The 24,178-nt window shown below is 38.1% G+C and overlaps 1 protein-coding gene and 1 long non-coding RNA gene across 2 annotated transcripts; one reads left to right on the forward strand and one right to left on the reverse strand.

Moving 5' to 3' along the window:
• Positions 1 to 1,431: 1,431 nt before the first annotated feature.
• On the reverse strand, positions 1,432 to 6,393 carry LOC144040619 (uncharacterized). Its single transcript, XR_013289779.1, has 3 exons — positions 6,313 to 6,393; positions 2,985 to 3,103; positions 1,432 to 2,903 (listed from the first exon to the last, which is right to left on the reverse strand). It is a non-coding gene; the product is annotated as an uncharacterized LOC144040619 (long non-coding RNA).
• Positions 2,574 to 24,035, forward strand: gpr37l1b (G protein-coupled receptor 37 like 1b). The gene is made up of 4 exons (XM_077554967.1): positions 2,574 to 3,113; positions 13,204 to 13,503; positions 18,991 to 19,362; positions 21,693 to 24,035. The coding sequence occupies exons 1-4, from the start codon at positions 2,574 to 2,576 to the stop codon at positions 21,864 to 21,866; spliced, it is 1,386 nt and encodes a 461-aa protein (XP_077411093.1). The 3' UTR covers positions 21,867 to 24,035.
• The last annotated feature ends 143 nt before the right edge of the window (positions 24,036 to 24,178 follow it).

The following is a 24,178-nucleotide window of genomic DNA, read 5'->3' on the forward strand; positions in this document are numbered from 1 at the left end:
AGGAGCAAATCAATTTTAAAATGGTATCTTTAAAAGGTGCTAAACTCTAGTTAACATGACTCTCACCTTTCATCTTCATGCGTTTTTCAATTCCACCAAGAGAGCAGAGAGATGCTTCCCTTGACTGCTTTCTGTAGGTCCTTTTCTGTTCCCCTTTTCAGCCTCTCCTTTCTCGGAATTATGCTACAATTACTAAATAAATAGACCAATTGTATCCAAACAGACCAATGGCATGAGAATGAATCAGACTGACTGTTGTCATTACAAGAAGGCAAAAAGGTATTTTTCACAGGCAATTAACAATTCCAAACATCTGGGCATTTCTGATATTTCCACAATGCAACACAATGCAAATGTTTAGACCATCGACAACGTATTGGATTGGTTTTGACTGTGACTACTAGCATAATACAAACCAGACACAATGACAAGTTTATCACCTTTTGAAGTCAAAATAATCCCCACAAATCAAATAACAATGATCCAAAGTCCAATGCTTTTCAATGCACGGATGACAGAGAGCTTCCTTTCACCGTCAGTCTTACTATGTGGCGATTATCACGTTATCTATTATTGAATTAGCATATAGCATTTTAAACTAGGTTGCTAATATCGGCTAATTTATGCTCAGTTGTTTGTGCTGTATAAGACATGCTACTTCACAACAAAATGATTATAGGTAGGGAATAGAGGGCAAACAAACAATACAATTTCACTGGATTCATAACACAGTTACCTGGCTGGGGTGGAGCAGCAGGGTGTGTGAGTGTGTCTGTCCCACACCACGACCGTGGGTAATTTACGTGACAAAGGAAGCGAACGAGCTCGGTCTGGTGCGCGCGCGCAGCAGACGCATATTGGGAATTTTTCGCACACAATTAATCATGCAGCTTTTCTAAAAGATTGTGTCAACATTGACCTGTCCCCAGTAAAATGTTTATTAAAAAAAAAAAAAAACTTTCCAAAGGGCACTTTTTTTGAGAGAGGGCAGAGGGGCAAGGGTGTGAGCACCACTAAGGGTCTACCTGTGCACACCATCCATCCATTTTCTTAATCGCTTGTCCTCACAAGAGCCCCAGGGGCGCTGGAGCCTATCCCAGCTGGCTTAGGGCAGTAGGCGGGCTACACCCTGAACTGGTTGCCAGCCAACAGGGCACACAGAGACGAACAATCATCCAAACTCACAATCCCACCTATGGACAATTTGGAGTGTTCAATTAACCTGCCATGCATGTCTTTGGAATATGGGAGGAAACCGGAGTACCCGGAGAAAACCCACGCAAGCACGGGGAGATTTATGCAAACTCCATCCAGGAAGGCCGAAGCCCGGACTCTCTAACGTCCTCAGCACTGAGAGTTGCTGCCTTAAATACACCAATGATCCTTTTAAAGTCAGCCCTTTTGTTTAATTCTGAAAAAACAAAACAGGCACTCTGCAAGAGCAACAGCTTTATTCTCAATTTTTTTTTTATCAAGTCACTGTCTCCACAAACTTTGCAATTTCATATTGGTCTTTATATGTCTATAATATAAATAGGGTTAAGTTTTGGCTTTTGCCGCATACATTTTTCATTACAAAGTTAAAGAATTTTTTTTTATAATGGTGCATAGATTTTACTCAACTAATGTGTATATGCTGAAATTTAAGAAAGATCTTGATGTTAATTGCAGCTTCTGTGAAGAATCAAGAGAAACATTATTCCATTTGTTCTGTTATTGTCCATATACAAAGCAATTCTGGGGCAAATGATCACAATCCATTATAGTCCAGTCCACATTTATCCAGGTTTCTCCTTATTTTGTAAACATGTATTATTTGGTGTATTTGATTTTGATAAGACTGTCGATGCGCAATTTTATTTGATAAACCTTATTATTATTATTATTATAGATATTATATATATTCTGTGTTTGAGTTTGTATTGTATTTTATAAATTGTTTAATGTGTGAATAAAGATTAAAAAAAAAACTTTCAGTCACCCTGCGTCAACAAAAGAAGCAAAAATACATCAATAAAAACAATTAAGGCAGATTAAATGTTACTTTTTATCCATAAAATGTATATTGCACACATTCAAAATCTTCTTGGCTATGTTCTTGCAGGCACTGATTGATTGTACATGTAATTTAAAGGCCTTATTGGTGTTGTTTTCACCTGAATGAACAGCAGGGGTCAGCAGAAGACAAGATTGTGTGTGGGTCTGTGCGCGCCTGTGTGCAAATGCTTCCGTGTGTGTGTGTGTGCGTGTGTGTGTGTGTGTGTGTGTGTGTATTTATTGGTGACGCCTCGGTTTGTCCTAGACTTCCTACAAGACTTTCAGTCACTTTGCTGCGTTCATCCCAGACAGAGCAGTCCTGCCACGGACTGTAGGCTCCTCCCCACCACCATCACCACCACCACCACCACCACCACCGTGGTCATCATCATCTATCATTCATCTGTCTTTTATTCAACGAATGTCTTGCTGATGTCCAACTGTGAACACGCGAGAAGCTAGAAACAAAGATCATTTGTAAAGTTCACTTTGTGGTGATTCCTGAACTTCCTGCTTGGACTCTCCTTGGATCTTCCATGATGGCACCGTCTCTCACATTGGTCCTGGTTCTGTGTCAGATGTTTGTGGTCCCCACAGCCCCCAGCGAGTCCCATGATGCCGACGCCCCATACCCGGAGCAGAACTGGCGCCTGGCTCGCGGGGCCGACGAGGAAGTGCAGCAGTCCACCTTTGGCCAGTCCTTTGAGAATGACTCTGTGACACCTGCGCAAGTCACCCGTCTCTCCAACATCACATATATGGAGGATGCCGCTGGAGATCCAGTCCCTGGACTTTTCAATCCTTTCTACCCGCTGAGGCATGGCTCCTACATTGCCTATGCCACCGTACTGGCGGCTGGCCTGCTGCTGGCGGTGGGTGTGGTGGGCAACATGGCGATTATATGCATTGTATGGAACAACTTCTACATGAGGTCTGCCTGGAACTACCTGCTGGCCAGCGTTGCATTCTGGGATTTTCTGCTTCTGCTGCTCTGCCTGCCCGTGGAGCTGGTCAACTGGCTGTCACACCGTCGCATCCTGCCCGACATCACCTGCCGATTGGTACCCTACATGGAGGTAGGCGGGGCTTAGGTGGGTGTGGTCATGGCTGAGTGCATGTTGTCAAGACAACGGTGATCAACTTTTCTTCGGACATGGTTCAGCTCAGCACTAATTCATTCAGTCACTGCCAGCTAGTGCTGTCGATTAGTCGATTAATCGACTAATCGGATTCATTTAAATTTTGTATTAAAATGTATTACAAAAGCAATTTTCCCCTGATCACTGTTTATTAATCAGTGATTCATGTTTATTACTTACTTCGTATTTGTATAGTGATTAAAAAAAAAAAAAAGGGGGGTACAGACTACAGAAACTACTACTACTACTACAGAAATCAGTGAACAATTACTGTTGATTTACTGAAAACAGAGGAGTTGGATAATTTTAAATTATAAAATGGCTCCAAATGATTACTCGCCTATTAAAATAGTTGTCAATAGTTATAGTTAATTTGAGAATAGATTACTTGTTGATTAATCAATTAATTTTGACAGCTCTACTGTCAGCAGTTTTTAAAGGGACACTTGACTCATTGAGCCATTTTCAACAGTAAAAAGTTACTATTTTGTCCAGAATTAATTCGATAACTACATTATTTTTAATGTGGAACTAATACCTTTATAAACTTTTTTCTACTTGCTGTCGATTGAAGATGGCATCACCAGTGCTGAGGAAGTAGGTAACTATCAATCACGGCTCACCTGTTTTCTGGGTTTGGTCAGCAAACATTACATTTATTTGCCATTAGTGATGTCGACTCACCGCACGGTCCGCGTAGCTTTTTTGAATGACGCTTACAATTCACTCTGTTAATTATGCCTTTTCTCACAATTGTGTCACACATTTGATATTACCTACTATGACACATACATTGTTTGGACCGTACATATACATACTCTTTGCAAGTGTCAGGTGCCAAAGTTTGCTCAGTACAGTGTTGGCATTTCTCTCCTTAGTAATACTGGTCCGCATAAAAAAAATATGTCTCCGAAAATGAAAACTGAGATATTCATATACAGTGGAACCTCGTAGTTCGAACGTCTCGGAACTTGTACAAATCAGACTTTGACCCAAAAAGCTGAGTAAAAAATGCCTCAGAGTTTGACCTCATTCTTGGAGTTTGAACACCCAAGCAAAACCGAACATACTTTAAGCCGAGCAATGCCGAATGCTCATGTCGCGGTAGTGGAGACGAAGTGGTGCTCATTTCCAGTCAGAATTGGTGAATATTCCCAAAGGTGCTCCGTACATTCGCAAGTGCATTTTGATTTTTCCATGACAATTTTCTTCGACATGGGCCCAAATAAAGACAGCCGTTCCAATGGCAGAAAAGAAAAACGTACAGTGCTACGAACCATAGTGGATTTAGGAAGGAGATTATAGCGCCGTTATAACTACTGTGACTACTTCCGTAAATACTGCACAAGGACCACCCTGAGCTGTTAAACAACGTGCCTGATGCTAAACAACGCACTTAGTAGTCTAACAATATGGCCAACGTAAAATACACTAACTCAGCATTGAACGAAAGCATGCATTAACAGCATTTTTCATCCACTGATGCCATCACACCACAACAAAAAGGTAAGGTATTTTTTATTATTTAAAATACTGTACAGGGTGTACATGTTTTTGACATAAATAGAAATTAAAATAGGAATTTTCTGTTTTGGGAGCGTGGGAACAAATTAATTGCAATTACATTATTTCCTATGGGAAAAAATGTTTCGGAGGTTGAACAATTCGGACTTTGAACACTTTACAGGAATGAATTGTGTTCAAACTTTGAGGTACCACTGTATTATAATGCCACACTTAATTCAAATGATGTATAATGCGTGGTGGTACCTCAAAAACTGACGGAGTAATTTCAATGTTGGCAGATTGAATTTCCTCGTTTTGAGAAAAACAAATTTAGTTTTTTGGCACGTACGTATCTTTTAAAGGTCAATAGCACCCGGTACCTTAAGAAAATGCTATTGATCCCAAATTTTCAGGAAGTGTTGAAAGACCAGTGGCAAGTTAATTTAAATAACAGGTAAAGGCATTATCCAATATTTTCACCCTTTAAAATCTGAGGAAGTTTGACATCTCAACTGATGAAATCGGGCAAAACTAGTGATTTTGACCTAGGGCTGGGCGATATATCGATATAAAAACTATATTGATACATTTTTAAATGAGATATGGAATTAGGCTATATCGTCTAAAACGATATAGTTCAAATTTGCACAGATATACTTGCTCTGCTGCGCTTCTGTCTGCATTGCCTCTGAGAGGCGGGAGGAGTTAGGGGGTGTCTGAAAACTTGAAAAGACACTTGCGCACTTGTCAACATTGGAGAAAACATGGCTGCGGAGAATGTGAAGGAAGAATTGCTTTGAAAATAAATAAATAAATAAAGAAGCAGTGGCTCCATGTCGGGAGGGGGCGAGTAGGCCCAGCTAGCACTACAAATCCTTTTCACTGTCTAAAACAGTACCACAAATTTCAGTATGAAGTGTGTGAAAATGCACACTGCAGGATCCCCAGTCGTAAATTGTCCACAAGTTAGAGTTTGTCATATTTTTTTTTTTGGTAATGATGCTTATTTGCATCAGTGGATTTGTCAACCAGTCAGTAATGACCACATTTCTGAGCGCAAATGTAAAAATAAACAAGAGAGTGAATTTTGTTACAGGCTCATTTTTCAAATGCTGCTGCCAGTGCCATACAATAACAGCTGCAGCTGAGACCTTTCCTTTTACTGAATAGCTTTACGGCTGCAGCTTTCCAATATTTTGTTATGTGGATATCCTGCTGAAAATGTTATTGAATATTCGGGTATTCGGATAAAATGTATGTTTTTGCCTAGAGATCAAAATTATATATTTTTTATAAACAGTGTAAACAGTGAAAGTTATAAACAGTGTTGGGCGTTCCGTCAACATTGACAGAAGGTCCGTCAACATTGATGGAAGGTCCGTCAAACTGTCAATGGCGGACGCCCATTTTGTTGACGATTGCCGATTGACGGCAAACTTTAAAAAAAAAAAAAGGGAAAAAAAGACGAACTAAGCATTAACGGAAACCCCTTTCCGTCTGTCAATATAATTGTCAATGAGAGACGGGTACAATCAAACAAACAAACACAAAATACTCAAATTACTACATGCACAAATTAATGAAGCATAATACATAAACTGCTAGAAAAATAGAGCCAAACATTTCTTACCGGCTGCCCATGTGGCCTGTATCTTAGACAAAACATTTCCACATGGGTTCCACCCTTTATATATCCCTGGCCTGTCCAAAAATAAACGAGTTCCTACAGAAACATGTGCTAGAAGGAAGGTTCCTAGCAATTAAAACCTAAGCTCTAACAGAATATAACAGAAAAAAGTATAAATTCTCCTTCACAATCAGTTCCTTTGAATAAATTAAGAACTCAAATGGAAGAAAAAGAAAAATAACTATCCATTCACCGTTTGGTCAAGCATTAATAGTTCAACACTCACTCAGTTATGTGTGCAATGTCTCCCAAGCTGAGTTGGGAATAATCACTATGCAGTCAATAAGATCATGCAATAAGCATGAAGAAATAAACCCACCTGCATAGTGTCACATAGAGTACCAGTCATTTTAACCTAACTCTCAAAATCTTTGCTTTCACAACATGACAAGTAAGGTACATGGCTATGATGTCATTGTTTGTCCACAGTCAAGGTTGTATTAAGTAAAATGCATTAAATGAACACATGCATGCATGCAGGAACAAACTTAAAGTAATAAAAAGCAGTGATTTTGATTAAAATTGTTAAGTATTAAGAGATATTTCTGTCATTTTGCTTTTTATGCAAATTGATGATGGTGACAATCGCTTTGATTGGCTGCGTTAGACATCAAATCCAAATCAGTTGTTACATTTTGTTTCCGTTCCAGTAACTTGCCTGAGTACATTTTTTCCCTATTTCATTAAAAAATTATACCAAAATTTCAGTAAAGTTAATGATCTTTACTATATGGAGACAAAGGTTTCACGCCAACATTAACGGTGGCCAGATGGCCTGTCGCCACCACGTGACTGTGTCAGGCCAAGCCAATTTAGTATTTTTTTATTTTTTTTTACACTCCAATTAATTACGCTTTTTGTTAACAGCAGCTGAAGTCTAGGTTGACATTTTTGAGCAAGTAATTTTATTTCTGTCTTTCAATAAATAGTGAACGTGTAGATTTTTTGCTGAGCGCCCATATAAGGTAATCTGCCAAGAGAAAACGATGAAGCAAAAGAAGAAAAAGAAGAAGAAAAGGACAAGGAAGAAAAAGTGGCGTTTGGTCATTGTGCTATTTTTTTATTTTATTTTATGCATAGGTTACCAACAGAAGAGAGGCAGAAGTTTGTCACTGACGAAAGTGCCGACTCCCTTGTAAATGTGAAACCGTGCACCTGTGTAGTGTCGCTGAGAGCTTGGAGGCGCTCCCAGCAATGCTTTGTGGCACTGGGGATTGAAATAGTGTTTGAAATGCATGTTCTGTGTAAATTATTCCGCTAGTTAGTGGTCCAAATTTACAAACTTATAGTTAAAAAAAAAGCTTTGATTTTGATTAAAATGGTTAAGTATTAAGAGATTTTTCCATCATTTTGCTTTTTATGCAAATTGTGTTTGTAATTGGCTGTGCTTGAAAGGAAATGCAAATCAGTTACTTTTCCTCCATGCCTGAGACCTTTTTTTCTATTATATTACAAAAATATGTCAAAACACAAATCAAAGTTCAGTTAATTGTCATTATCTTTACTACATGGAGAGAAACATCTTCTGCACTGTCATACAGAATTGAAAACTCAAATCAATACAGATGTAGGACCTTTAACAATACTCGGTTTGAGGCTTGATCTCAAGGCTTTTCTAACAAAATTTTAACTGGATCCCTTCTACGGGCTCGGCACAGTATATAAAATTGACATTTTTGTCACCATTAGGTGGCGTTAATTACATGACCGAATATTGTCATATAGATGCGAAGTATCAAGTTTTTGGGAGGATGTACTCACGGGAGTTATTAAACATTTCTTTCTTTGTGGCAAAGCAAATATGAAATGCAAAATTTGATGTCCCGCCCCCAGCATACAATTCAGGGTGAAACAAAAAAGGGAACTTTTTAACAATTCAATAAAACCAAAAGGGATGGAAGAAAAATATTTTATTCATAGTAATTGAAACCTTAAAACATTCCATTTAAATAACAATGATGGCGGTCGCTGCTCTAACTAGAGCTGCCCTTGCAACCTGGGCCACTTTGACGTACTTGCACGTTGAGGTACTGTCAATTTCTCTGAACCGTTTATTCCTCACAAGGGTCGTGGGGGTGCTGGAGCCTATCCCCACTGGGTTCGGGTAGTAGGCAGGGTACATCCTGGTTGACAGCCAATCACAGGGCACACAGACAAACAACCATCCACACTCACAATCATACCTAGGGACAATTTAGGCACTTCAATTAACCTACCATGCAGCTTTTTCAGAACGTGGGAGGAAACCGGAGTACCCGGAAAAATGTTGAGGTACTGTCACATTGTAATTTTAATTTTTAGAAGATGGCTGTTACATATTGGATTTTTCTTGTTTTTTGCCAGGCCTGATGTGTATTCAGAGTTTTCACACATGTACAGACCACTCAAATTGGCATAATTTTTCTTGGCAAAAATCATGTAGCCACAGCAACAGCATTCAGCGAAATAAAATGTTGTGCTTTTATTTTTCATCAGGAACATATTTAGATGAAACAACCACAGATTCTGCAAAAAATGTATTTCCATAGCATCAGGATTTTATGAAAGATCACTAAGTTTGTTTTTCAGCATCATGTAGGCCTAAACACTCTTCCAAGCAAATATGAAGTTGATCAGGTTAACGCGCTAGGAGCAAAACATCAAAGAAAAACAACAACACGTATTTCCTTTTGTTAGTAAATCAAGCCAAGTCAAGTCAAGTTTATTTGCCCTTAATCACAAAAGAGTCTCAAAGGGCTTCATGTGCAGGGTAAAGGGAACAAATTAAATAAATAAAAAAACATCAGGGGACATTAAGAAACCTTGTGATGGGACCGTAAATGTGGAAATTAGGGACGAGCGAGTACAGCACTCTTTATCCACACCCGTTGCCATGGGTGTGCCATAGGGGTCTGTGCCCGCCTAACGAGATGATTGTGACACCCCCCCCCCCCCCAAACATAACACAAAGCGGAAGTGGGCGTAGTTTAACCTGGGCTGGGCTTGGCTTAACAAAAATGGGGGGGGCTTACACCAACACATTATAGTATTTTTTTAGTATGAAATTGAAAAAAAATTTGTTTGAAATTGATATGGATTGATCACAAATGTCTACACTTTTTGTTTATTTGAAAACTTTTGACAAAATAGCCTAATAAAGATTCAAATCAATGCTTTTGATAACAAAATAATAATTATTTTTCAAAAATGTTTTTATAAACTCAGAAAATGTATGTGTATGAATAAATATTTACAGAACAGTCTGAAAATGAATATTCACTGTTTTTGATCACAATAGTTACAGAATAGTTGTTTATAAACTTGGGAAAATACTGCTGAACACAGCACATGCAGTAGGAAATAATGAACTATTATGTGAATCAACGACAGTTGTCATAGCAACACAGATTTATATCTTTTTTATTATTTGGTTTTCAATGTTTTTTTTGTTTTGTTTTTACTACTTAACATTATTAAAGGGTGTTAAGCTGTGTGTGTAAACTGGAAAGCTTAATTTTTTAATTTTTTTATGGACTGCAGTGGGGGTGGGGGGAATCTAATATATATATTGATTTGTAGTGTGTTCTGCTGTGCATGTGTCTAAGTGCTTTTACTAGCTAAATAAAAACGAACTTGAACCAGTGTGAGAAACTGACACAACATGAGCTCTGCCTTGTCAAGAGCGCTGCAGCTGCACACCGTTCCAAAACGAGTTTCCCACATAACTTTGACAAACATACAAAACTAAATACGAGTGTGCTGTAGAAAATTAAGGACCACACTGCAAAAACTGAAATCTTAAGTAAGATATAATTTCCTAAATTCAACCAAAATTTTCTTATTTTGACTTGACAAGTTATTTTTACTTAAAATGAAATTGTCAGGCAAGATCATTGCTTAAGCAGTCTTGGCATTGAGTGTTAACAGCCAGTTTTAAGTACAGTGAGGATCAAAACAAGCATTTCCCACATTTTAAGATGACAACTAACCAACATCAAAGGCCCTGAACTGTGTTTTATAAGTTTCCTTATTTTAAGATTTTGCATAATCAAGTAATAAGATAAATGGAAAAAAATACAAGGATGAAAAAAAAAAGAGTGCAATATGGTTCATTTCATTATATTTATTGAGCTCATTTTTCCTTGTTTCAGTACCAGTTCAGTGGTCTTGAAGTTTGTAGGCTTTCTTTCAGCACAGATATTAAGGAAGTCTATCAGTGTTATATTCGTATCTGGGAAATTAATCATCCATACTTGTGTTGTACGAATATCCAATAGCGGAAATCCCCCTTCCAGGATGACCAGGCTGAAATGGATGCCAAATGGGCAATAATTCACACAGTATGTGATGCTCAACAATATAAACTAGAATAGTGCAAAAGTCCCTTTAAGAAGTTGAAGCACTGCAAGAAGAGGCTTCAGGGAAGTGGGTCCTCATCCAAACCAGGCCCGGTTGGTTGGGGTAGAAATCTCCACGGTAGCAACTCCAGGGTGATAGTCTGCCTAAGATTTCGTCCCATTCATAAGTGTAGAATCCGTAAAGCAGCTCACTACACCTCCTAGCTGGGGAGAAAAGAGTAAATAGCGGCAGTCATCAGGCCCACATAATTCAGTCAAATGCAAGAGTATAAAAATGAGTCTTTTTTTATGAGATGAACTCAAAGATCTAATACAATATCACCATTTCTCTCAAATATTAATATTAATATTACTGATATATAATATCAGTCTAAATCAGATAGTGAGCACTTCTCGTTTGCCGAGTTAATCCATCCCACCTCACAGATGTGCCATATCAAAATGCATATTAGACACCATGTTTAGACTGCCCACAATAAAAGACCACTCTAAAATACGAGTGGGAATGTCTCACGATTCAATTCGATTCCGATTTTTAGGTCTGCGATACAATTCAGAAACGATTTCCGATTCAAAATGATTTGATTAACAATTATTTTTGCTTAAATTTATAGATGTGCAAAGAATCGTCATGATCTACTCCAGTCTTACTCACTAATGCTAATTAGCGCGCTACTCGCGGCACTTTTATCACTTAAAAGAACGGTTATTCATACAAAATGCTTCAGGAATGTATACAGAGAAGTACGCTAACATTACTCATCGGCATATGCTCTTCCTACGCTGCAAAAAAAACAACAACTTTAATTGTCATCACTTGATCGTGACGTTTTCCTTCTACTCTGTAATGTGGCTACAACTTAATAGTGTATCAGAATGCGTGGAACCACACTGTCCCTAAGTGACCAAATCAGGTGCAACACGAAAAGCACTCCCTGTAAAGGCACACACAAAGAAGGGCAAGACAGTATAAAATTATTTAAATAAAATAGATTTTGGAACATTTAAAATCAATTCTGAATCATACTAAATGAGAATCGATTTTTTTGGCACACCACTATGAAAGGTGCAGTTTTGTTTTGTTGGGGTCGGGGGCGGGGTGATTGTGAACTTAGAAATTTGGTCAGTACTGACTAGTTCATAGTTAAGATACATGTGAAGTTTGGGAGTTAAGCATTTCCTCTTTCATGACCAAGGAAATATGAAAGATAAAATTTTATGCTATTACATTTATACGCCCTGTCATATAGTATTTTGAAAACTCAAGATTTATTCCCCAGTTGTTGTCCCAGGTCTTGAGATGATACAGGCCAAGTTTGAATTCAATCAGATGAAAATTGTTGGAAAAGGGGGCAAAATTATGACCGCTGTAAATATGCAAAAATGGGCCAAAATTGGACATTCAAAAAATTCATAGCTCACTTCCTGAAAATTTCAAGACATAGGTTCCACTGACTTTCTTGTACGTTTGGGAGTACTACTTAATTAGTGCCTTCCAATTTTCGTAGCTCTAGGTCAAATGTGCAGGTAGGGCGTATTAGGGGGACGCTACAGAGACATTTTGCTTTCATTATTTATGACAATTGTAATGATCACATTTTTCATAAGGCACAATGAATGTACAAAGTTTGGTAAGTTTTCGTACATGTTTAGGTCCCCAAAAATGTGATTAATTTTGAAGAAGAAGAAAAATTATTTATACAGACACAATAGGGAATTCGCAGATTGCAGTGGTCGCTGCTCGGACCCTAATAAATAATAAAATAACAAAATAATACCCTATTGTTATTTTGTCAAAGCAAAAGCTGATTTTTCTCCCCAAATGCCAGTAGTCATAATTTAAACCAAGAACGCTTGCCCACTAAAATATGCCTTAAGGCAGTGGTTGCCAACCATTTTTCAATGATGTAAAATATTCTTTCCAGCCAAGTAGCCTACCCAAGTACATTTCTGGATTTATAAAAAAAGAAAAGAAAAGAAAAGAAAAAGACTGAAAACAGAGTGCTGTGCCATCAGTATCTGATTTTGTAGTGGTAGCTCTAAAACTATTTGTTAAGTAAAAGTAAAAGTAAAAATATATAACAAAAAAAGAAAATTAAAAGATTTGTGCACATAAAAATAATTCCCGCCTGTTTCAAAGCGATTGGCTGTGAGGAAAATTGATTAAAAAAAACAACAACATACAAATATCCTTGCAGCAAAGTGAGGTGAAATCACACTTTAATTAATTAAATGTTTGAATGCCATAATTTTTGGCTGATGTTATGTGTTGTGCCAGAAAAAAACCAATCAGCAAAAAAGAGGAGCTAATAACGGCCAATTAATCAGTTTGGTACTAGTTTAATTGTAAGTGAGTTAAATAACAAGGTTGGCTATAGACGATAAATGCATCTTTTGTGAATGTGATCCTTTTTGAAAATGTACCAAATGACATCATCATGTGTAAATATTGACATGATGTGTGATGGCGAATCCACTGACCCGTGTCATCTCTCAGGTGGTGTCTCTGGGCGTCACTTCCTTCACACTTTGCGCCCTGGGCATCGACCGTTTCCATGCCGCCACCAGCTCGTCTCAACCAAAGACGCGGCGAGTGGAACGCTGTCGCTCGGTGCTGGTTAAGCTGGCCGTGGTCTGGGTCGCCGCCATGCTGCTGGCTAGTCCTGAGCTCTTCCTGTGGCACGTCGCACGGATCGCCCCCACCACCACTGTTGACTCCTGCTCTATCAGTGTCTCCTCACCACCGCCCTTCCTCTTGCCCGACTCCCTGCACTCGCTTCTGCACAGGTACCACCAGGTGAGACCACGCCCACTTTACACACCCACCAGATTCTGTAAACGAGTTTCCCGCAGGGTTATAATAGTTTTGGCATTTTTCAGTAGTTTTGAGGTTTTATTATTTTCTGGCAAATATTGCGATTTTGATTGGATTTGCAATTTTCTTCCAATTGATGACATCATATCATCAAAATATTGAAAGCTATTACTCTAATAATGCAAGGCCACTAGAGAGGTTGTGTGAGGAAGGCAGTCCTTTTTCAAGATTTTTAAAATGGTTCAAATTAAGGCAAAACCTAATAGCCTATGTCAGTTTAGCTTGCTCCCAAGTGCTTGGGTGCTAGAAATAGCGGGGGGCAGTGTGGTGGAGGGGGCAGGTTTAGTCGTGGTTTAGTGCTACTTCCCGCTCGAAAAATTGAGTGGGAAGTTAGTGAGTAAACCAAATCTAACCTAACCCTAACCCGAACCCAACTTATGCAAAAGGTGAAAAGGACTGTAATAGTGAAATATAAACATATCCTAACCCTAATTTATGGGCAAGGGTACTCTACAGCTCCTCAACATATGCATTGACAGTATGCATGTTTCTGGAGTAAATAAGCTTCAGTTTACAGCAAGAACAAAAATAGACCTTGGACTTGTTTTTGAAATGTTCTTTTAAATGAAACATACAACATGTAAAATATATTAACAGGCATTAACTTAATACAGAATGTTTGTTTTCTGTCTCTATATTGCTTGTCTGTAATATTTTATAATAAAAAACCCCACATTAACATACACATCAAAAAAGAAATGCGCTTGAATCTACAAAATAATTAAAATAATAATAATAAATGTACAAGTCTGTGTATGGGTGAAGTGCAGACATCATCATCAGTATTTAACAAAACAAATTGACTTTAACACTGTGTGTCTTTGCCTTTTTACATCTTTCCTTTAATATTTTTATAAATAAAAATACACATCAAAATTGAGATTTTGTTTGCCGAAAATCTTATGTCCATGGCTCATTCCATGAGGCTTCGTTTTTTCCTATGCAGACGCGCATGTGCGCGCACGTTAGTAAGCTAGCCAATAGCAGCACAATAGAGACATTAATATTAACACTTCCCTCATTCCACAAAAAAAATAAAGTAGTGGGCATAAGCCTTCAGTTTGACCACCTGCAACGTTTCATAACTTGGGGAGAAAAAGAAAAAGAAAAAAAACTTCCTAACTACCTACCAAGTAGCATAACTGAGCATAAAAAAAGCAGACTAGTAATGAAAATAATGTGTTGGTATCGACTGGTAGAGTAATAAACCTTTCACATATCTTGGTGAAAGTAAGGAACTTGCAATTTCACTCGACTAGACAGTCACAGGGAGGTACCACTGGAGCACGATCAATGCATGCTCTGCTTGTACACAACAGCAGAGGTGGAGCGCTGAGGTGGATCAAACCATTTTCTAATCAAATGGGGGGAGGGGATACTGTATTTTTGTTGTATAAATATTATTTTCAAACTTTATGGTTTATATATATTATATAATTTTATAACTTGTCGAAAAGAACACAGTATATACACATCCAAAAATGGGCTAAATACGCGTCTGGGGACCATTTCACAAAGCACGTTCAGCAAACACCGAGACTAACCCCGAACAGCGAGTTTACATGCCCTGAGATAGGAAAGTCTGCATTTTTGGTTCCAGGACAGCTAAATTGAGGTAGTTATATCAATGCAGAGTAGTTTCACCTGGCGTTGCCGCTACACTAGAAAGTCCACATCAATGGAGCCCTGATTTGTCGAGTCACCATGGCAACCGGGAAGCGCAGAGCGCGGCAAAGCCCTCTGCTTCCACGTTTGTTTTTGTTTTTTACCCCTCTCAACTGAAAATCTTAATGCGATTATATGGCGAATTTGAACAAGTCTTTAGAAAAAAAACGCAGCGGCACCCCATAAAGGAAGGCGACGTGGGAGAACGTTGCTGCTCGAGTCAGGTCAATGCGTAAATTTAAATGTAGTCCTTTGCAATCACAATAATATTACAGGGGAAACCTGTTGAATAGTAACTCATTAATTCATTTCATTTGAGTGAAATCCTGCGGGGGAGAAACGCAATTGACTTAAGATGAAATATAAAAACATTATTCTAACGGTTATAAGGGAAAAAAACGGAGCACAACACACAATATATGCTGTAATGTGAACACATGTCTACGGCTGGTAATGTTGCAAATGTAAGGACGGATTAAGTTGTGAATGTAGACGAGGGACTGTAATGTGAAATGGTACAGCTCAAAAAGATAACTGTCCAGAAATGCCAGCATATCTATGCGCGGTCTGATAACAATCTCACAACGAATATGTAATTCCCTGTGCAATAATGCGGCACCTTCATCAATAGGGTCATTGTCAAAAGGACATGCCATGTTCGTGACAAAATTGGACACTATAGACTATAGGCGTATTTACGCAAAAAATCGCCAAAGCGGACTTTAGGAATGACGAAATGAAATACATGTGTGGATGAAATACATGTGTGGCTAAAAGGAGGCGGGGACAGCGAAAACCTCGAGGTTCATTGTAAAAAACCTGCAACCAACCAGGTTTGATTCATGGAACATGTTACTACAGCAACTGACCGAGATCTTAAATTACCTTTTTTTTTTATTAAACAGGATAGAGTGACCTCTTTTTCTCTGTTATCAGAGTTCTCATTATACCTGCTTTGTGAACTAGACCTCTGGTCTATGTAAATGTTTCCTTTTTTTTTCTTTTTTCTTCTTTTTTTTTTTTTTTTACCAAAAAGTGTTTTATATTTTGTATAATGTACATGTTCTTTGTGTAAAACTCTTCCCTGATCCCCAAATTTTTGCTCCAGACTGAGGGCTTAGTGATATGGCCTGAAATTCACATCATGGCATTACTGAATCGTTTGGTCTTCACATTCACAGTAGGCCTAATGGCGTGTGTAAAAGTGTAAAAATTGTAACTGGTGTATTTCTGATTGGGTTATTTAAATGTGAAAAGGTAAATATTTTGTTCTGCTTCTATTCATTCAAATCTTGCGTTTTTATATAAACATGTCTGCTTTTCCTTTTATGTAATGAAATCTATTCAAAAATTACAAAACAGTCCCTTAGCAAAGCTAAACAGATAAAATTAAAAAAAAGTAATTTTGAGACCTATTTTTGTGTAGATCTCAAAACTCAGTGGTGCAAAACAGTGCAAATACAAACAAATTGCTGAACAAACATTGCTGATATTATTTATTTTACTTTTGACCTCGAGTTTGACGTCATGATGATATCAGCCGTACTAGCACAAAAGTAGCACAAATAATCTATTTCCATCAAATTTTGCATGGGGTCGTGGGGGAGTCAACTTCACGCACGTAGATAGCGTAGCGCTTTTTTTTTTTTTTTAAATCAACCATTTCGGAGCTGGTTAGTGTCATGTCAACTGTGGCATGCCGCAGATTGGTGAGCTTGGGTGATAAGAGCCCTTCAAGACACATGCACAGTTTTGATAATCTAAAAATCGCTATCTCAGACGTGATTTCGGTCCCAAAACGCTAAATCGTTCAGCCCTATGACAAAGACAATGAACCGACAAGGACTGAAAGAAAGCAGGTAACAAAATACAAACAAACTGGTGAAACAACAAGAGAGATCAGGTGTCCATTTCACAAGACAGGTTCAACAAACACTAAGATTAACCCTAAACAGTGAGTTGACCTACCCTGAGATAGCAATCTCCGTTTTTGGTTCCAGGACAGCTAATTTGAGTTAGTTTGATCAACACAGAGTACTTTCACCTGGAGTACCACCACACTAAAAAGACGGCATCAATGGAGCCCTGATTTGACAAGTCACCATGGCAACGGGGAAGCACTCCATGTTTTTTTTTTTTTTACTCCTCTCGAACGAAGATATGGCAAATTTGAACATGTCTTTGGAAAAAAAAAGTGCGACAGAGAGAATGTTGCTGTTCGGGTCAAATGCGTAACTTTTAATGTAATCATTTGCGATCACAATAAAATTACAGAGGAAACCTGTCGAACGGTAGCTCATTAAAATTAATTATTTCATTAAGGTGCAATCCTGCGGGGGAGAAGGGCACTTGACTTAAAATGAAATACAAAAAAACTTAAGATAAAATATAAAAACATTATTCAATCGGGTAAAAGAAAAAAATGGAGCACAACACACAATATATGCTGGGATGTGAGCGCATGACTACAGCTGTTAATGTTGCAAATGTAAAAACGGATTATGATGGATTGTGATGTGAAATGGTACCGTGCAAAAAGATAAATGTCTGGAAATACCAGAATATCTATGCGCGGCCTGATAACCATCTCACAACGAATATTTAATTTCCCGCGGAGTAATGTTGCCTGCACACTCTAAAAAAAGAATTGTTGAACCAATGTAAGATTAATAATGTAATTGTTGACCAATTTAATTAAAAAAAACATTCAGTTGATAACACATGATTGAATTAAATTTAATCCATACTCAATATATTAAGTTTAATTAATTCAGTTAATTAAACTTAATATATTCACTTGAATAAAGTTAATCAAAAATTAATCCAATGTGAATATATTAAGTTTAGTGATCTCATAATTAATTAATCTTAATATATTCTCCTAAATTAATTTAATTAAATCATGTGCAATTTTATTAAGTCGGTCAACAATTAAATTTGTCAATTTAAAATTAATCCAAAATGAATATATTAAGTTTAATGAAGTCCTAAATAATTAAACTTAATATGTTCACTTAAATTAATTTAATTCAATCCAATCGTGTGTTACCAGTTGAAGCAATTTTATTAAGATGGTCAACAATTAAATTATTAATCTTAATTTGGTTCAACAATTCTTTTTAGAGTGCATCTTCATCAAAGGGATCATTTGTCAACAGGACATGCGATGTTTGTGAAAAAAAGTGTCCTTTTAATGTAGGCATATTGTATTTCATGTTTTTTTTTTTTAAAGAACAGACGGCACAACTATGTTACGCCAAAACTCGCTAGCTGACTGAATGAATGAGGGAATCAAATGTTGTGTGTGGCTGAAAAGAGGTGGAGACAGAGAGAACCTTGAGGTTCATTGTGATAAATCTGCTATGGACCTGGTTAGGTTCATAGACTCTGTTACTACGGTAACTGACCAAGAGCTTTAACAGGTTGAGTTACCCCTTTTCCTCTGGTTTCAGTGACCTCCCTTTCTGAAACAGAAAACGCACAGTTTCCAGCATTTCAGGGTTAACAGACTCAGGGTTCTCACTTAACGCTTTGTGAAATGGACCCCTGGACAAGACACACCAAAGTGCATTTTCGCTATAATTATGGTTAGTTGTAGTTTCAGGTAGTTGTCTTGTTTTTTTTAAAGCGTTTTTTATTTCAATGTTTTTCTTCTTTCATTTGAGTCATTTAGTAAGTTTTCATTAACTAAAAATAGCCTTGTTTTTCAGTACTGGCATCAGGCATGTTCTTTATTCTTTTCAGGGCCGTATGTGGTGGACTTTTGGCTGTTACTTTTGCCTGCCCGTCCTCTTCACTGTCCTATGCCAAATGGCAACCCGCAATGTCCACAGTGACTCCAGCTCCGTCCACAAGCAGCGTAGCCTTGACGACCCATCCTCCACTCACAAACGACATCATCACCAGGCGCTAGAGCGGCAGCTCAACTGCACATTGTTAGCATTAGCACTGGTGTACACCATGTGCGCTCTGCCTGAACACATATGCAACATTGTGCTAGCGTACACCCACTTCAACGTTTCTGCAGACACAGCGGCCACGCTGGCGCTCTTGCATCACTTCCTGTTGTTCCTCAAGTCGTCCGTCACACCTGTTGTACTGCTATGTTTATGTAAGGTAGGTGATGATTCAACATTGAACTAGTGCTGTCACTAACTATTGTCTCCTATCAATTATTCCATCGATTAATCGCCCCCCATTATTATTATTTTTTTAATGTCTTCTAAGGTTGAACAGGAGTTGAATTTAGTGGATATAAATACTTATTATTCCTTATCTTCTGTACACATATGCATATATTGCACAACAACTACAAAATTAACCTATGCTAAACAATTAACAATTGTGATTAGCATTAGCCCCAAATCAACACAAATCACTTACTTAATCCAACATATGATCAAAATATCTTCATCATATGTTTACTAAGCATATTCGCTTGTTTTGTTCAAACATATTGAGTTGTGGTAGCCTACAATGGCCATTGATGCAGCATACTAAACGCACAGAAAGGTTTTTCAAATAACTTACTTTATGCTCCAGGATGCCGCCCCGTAGAGATGGGACAATGAAGCCTTGTGAAGCTTTTGAGGCTTTCGGCTGATTGATTTGGAAAAAGAGTCAAAGTTTCAAAGCCCCATAAGATAGATCAGAGGTGGGCATCGAGGGCCGCAGTCCTGCAGGTTTTGCGTGTTGCCCTTCTCCAACACAGCTGATATATGATCAGCTCATCAGCAAGCTCTGCATAAGCCTGATAACGATCCTGTTGATTGGAATCAGCTTGTGTTGGAAGTGAGAAACTTACAAAACCTGCAGGACTCCGGCCCTCGAGGACCGAGATTGCCCACCTCTGAGATAGATCATACTGGTGACATCTGGTGGTCAGCTGGAGTCATAGCAGCTATAATCTTCAAAGTGATTCGCCTGATTGATTTATATTCCAACATAACACCAGTACATTCAGTCTTACATTTGTGTCTGTCTAATGATCATCAGGTACACATGGAAGTGTTGCAATATTTTGACACTGTACCAGTACTTTGGTTCAATGTGATGTCCTGTTACTCATTCGATTTTTATAAACATAATTTGGATATGACACAAGTGCGCTGTGAAGCCAGATGACAAGTATTTTAACATCAGTCTTTGGGAGATGTGACTGAGGTTCTTGGAGAAGCGCTTATAGCAACTCGGTGGAAAATACTCAAGCCTGTATCTTCTACACACGATTTAAAAAATAATGCATAATTGGAAACTTTAAATGCATCATTGTGGGAGTACTTTTGTTGGAAACATACTGAATAACTAACTTTTCCAGGTGAACATAAAGTGAAGCAAATGTCTACATGAGGGAATTGTGCGCCTGACACCGTGCCAAAAGGTTTGAATCAGCTACGTAATTTCCGGTATCTCATTAGCGCACATAAAGCCGCATACGTCATCAGCACGTGATCACGGAGGTTTCATCGGGGCTTTTGATACATTGTTTCGAGCAGTCTGTCTCACTCGGCTGACACATGCTTCGGAGTGTCAGTGTCAAACGTCCCATCTCTACCGCCCCGTCACCCTGATGTTTTGTGGTTCCATCCCATTTTAAATCCAATAACGTACTAGCTTATTGTAGCTTCGTACTTGAACTAGCTAATGGTATTGCAAAGTGAGTTTGTTTCTAAAGTCTGCCAGCGTCCACCTTTGCAAACTCCCTTGCGTCTTTTGTTAAGTGCATTGTGGCTAACTGGGTCAATTTGGCTCGGTTATTGCACACATTGGTGCGTAAAACCATAGTAAGAAACCACAAACAAACCCTGAGAAGCATCTTAGTTAGTAGTGGTGAATGCCGGTCGGAGTCTGTTAGCAATAAGAATTCGTGCGGATACAAGAAATATTGGTTCCGACTTCAAATGTGGGAAAAATGAATGCTGATAGGTCTTGGACTGGAGAGGTTTACATACATTGGATACGGAAGGATTTGTGGCTCTTAGGGACTCATTCATGTCCTCTATGGAAAAAGACATTACATTGTTTGGGTAGCAAATGAGATAGTGTTTTTTTTCATGTATCCTGCTTTTTTTGTTTTTGTTTTGTTTTGTGTGTGTGTTTGTGGGGGACAACATTTTAGTTTGTATTTTTAAAAAAATTGCAATAAAAATATTGGGGGGGAAAAAATGAAATAAATATATATATATATTGGTTCCGGCAACTTCCAGGTGCCTCAAATATGTTTTTTAAAAATTATTCAAATATCTTCAACGCATGCATTTTTGCGTCAAACAATTTTTGTGGTCGACTTAACTGACCTCTTTTTTTTTTTATCAGCCCTACATTGAACAACTACACATCTTTACATTTACAGCTACACAACTCTGAACAACTACACAGCTATGTGAACATCTATGAACATTTGCACACAATTATGCAAACATCTACACTCTATGTGTGGTCCACAGGCGCTGGGTCGGGTCTTCATGGACTGCTGCTGCTGCTGCTGTCAAGTATGCCAGCAGAACTTGGCTGAAGGTTCTCCCGGTTCTGCTCACCTCCCGCTGAAGGCAGTCAAAGACGCGTCCATCTTCTTCGACAAAACAAAAGACACGTCAGCTATATTGTCTATCTCCAGTTAGATCAGTGGTAGGGAACCCTGGTCTTCAAGAGCCACTGTCCTGCCTGTTTTCCATGTCTCCCTCCATCAACACACCTGAGTGATGAACAAGATCGTTAGCAGAAATTACAAATGCAGGTCCAGAAAGTAAAAACCCTGTCACAGTTTCGCTTTAGCCCCAGGTGCTAGCTAGCTAGCTCCCTAGCTAGCTTCCATTGTGCTCGTTTACCTGCTAGGAAGCTAGCTAGTGTTGACAGTCTTCTGTTTTGATTTAGTTATAACTGTTTAGATTTAGTCATAACTATTTTAATTTCCTCAGTAGAGCTAGGTGAGTGTTTAAATGATGTTTGGGGGAGCTTCCTCTATTCCCACACCAATGGGCCATTTGTTTGGGGTTAAAGCAAATGTGTTAATAGGATTCCTTTGAAGGTCTTATCTTATGCTGGGTTACATCGGGGCTGGGACCGACTATATTTCCACACCAAGAGGCCATCTGTTAATGTGTATTGAATGCTGTAAAAGTCTGTCTTGGCTGGGGACATATGGTGGCTGGCGGGCGTGGGAGGGGTGGCTTGGGGGAAAAGGAGGCGTTGTAATACTTTTCAAGATGGTATAAGAATGATATGAGTCCGCTGAAAAAGACACACGAGCAGAGAGGAACTGCAGCCATTTGTCTGTAAACTTGCTGTGTCCAGAATATTCTGTAAAATAAATCCTTCAAAGGTCCTGTTCACCGATCTCCAGTCTGTATTCAGAAAATCAACATTCTCTTAACCCAAACAACAACAAACACGCGGAAGACATAGAGTGTCATTCCAACACTAGCTAGCTTGCATCAATGGCTAAAGCCAAACTGTGGCAGGATTTTTGCTTTCTGGACCTGGATTTGCCACTTCTGATTGTTAGCAGGCTTCTACAGAGCTTGCTGATTAGCTGATCATTTGAATCAGCTGTATTGGAGGAGATAGACATGGAAAATCGGCAGGACAGTGGCTCTCGGGGACCAGAGTTCCCTAAACCCTGAGTTAGATGATACTGCTCCTACTTTTCCATCCCGTCCTGTATCCTACTTGTTCACCTTCCTTTCCACACCCGCTTTAATTCCTGTATGCCCAGTAAGGAAATGTCATCTAAAGTCATCAAAGAGACTAGGGCTGGGTTTAAAGAAAAATCGAATAATTGATATTGAATTGATTTTCCTTTTCAAGCGTGATATCGATTCATAAAACTATGAATTGATTATTTTAGTATCTCTTTTACCATACATTCATAAGAAAATAGAATCTTAAAGTCCAATTTTTTTCCTTTTTTCTTACTGCTACTTGAAACATACTGTTCACATGAATTTCAAAGTATTTTCTTACATGATAGACCTGACTTTTTGCACTTTAAGACAATTCAGAATATTTTACATTTATATTTACAATTATTGAATTAGAATGATGAAAATATTTTCATCTCATCCTGGCTGATGTCAGTTTTTGTGTAAAGTGATTATAACACATTAATAAAATTAATTAATTAACCAGTTACTGCCTCCGCAAAATTTAATTTGGAATTTAATGTTTGTGGAGTTATCATGTCCCTATCTAAGAAGAATTGATGTTCCATAATTAATCAAAATCCGATTGAAGTGAAGTCAATCGAATCGAAAAAAAATCGAATCGAACTCTTGTGAATCTAAATCGAATTGATTGAGGAAATTCGAATCAATACCCAGCCCTAATAGAGACTGTTTGAAGATTTGGGAAAAGGTTTGACAAGGCCACCAAAATAAAAAATAAAAAAATCACTTTGTGGGGCAGAGATGCATAAAGTTGATGCTGAAGTAGCAGTTTCAAATAATTGTGTTAATGTTAAGCATGAGCGAAAAATCAATTAGGTCAAGGTAGCTAAACTTATCCTATTGCAGTCACATGATTCTTGTTTGTTTTTTTATGTGATAAATGTCGATTAACAACCTTTAGTAGACTTAAAAACACTTAAGTGAGCATCGTCATACTTTGTTTGTATTTGAAGACTAAAGGCTTGCTGACCAGTTGTCGCCATGGTAACCGTCCGTCACACGACATCAAGGTGGCTAATGTTTGTCGTGTATAAACCATGTGACCAAAGTGACACAAAACATTACCATGGTTATGTGAAAGAATGTCTATCAAAAATGTGAAATAAAAAAAAAAAGTTCAGCATTGATGATGTCATCACTTTACAGTTATCTCCTGTTATTGACGATACAGATACAATAATGACAATATTTGTAGTTCTATTATACTGTATTTCTTCTTATTATTAGTTTATTATTAATAGTAATAAAATTAATGAGTTAAAATGTCC

The sequence above is a fragment of the Vanacampus margaritifer genome, chromosome 1, assembly GCF_051991255.1.
Source record: "Vanacampus margaritifer isolate UIUO_Vmar chromosome 1, RoL_Vmar_1.0, whole genome shotgun sequence".
Classification (NCBI taxonomy): domain Eukaryota; kingdom Metazoa; phylum Chordata; class Actinopteri; order Syngnathiformes; family Syngnathidae; genus Vanacampus; species Vanacampus margaritifer.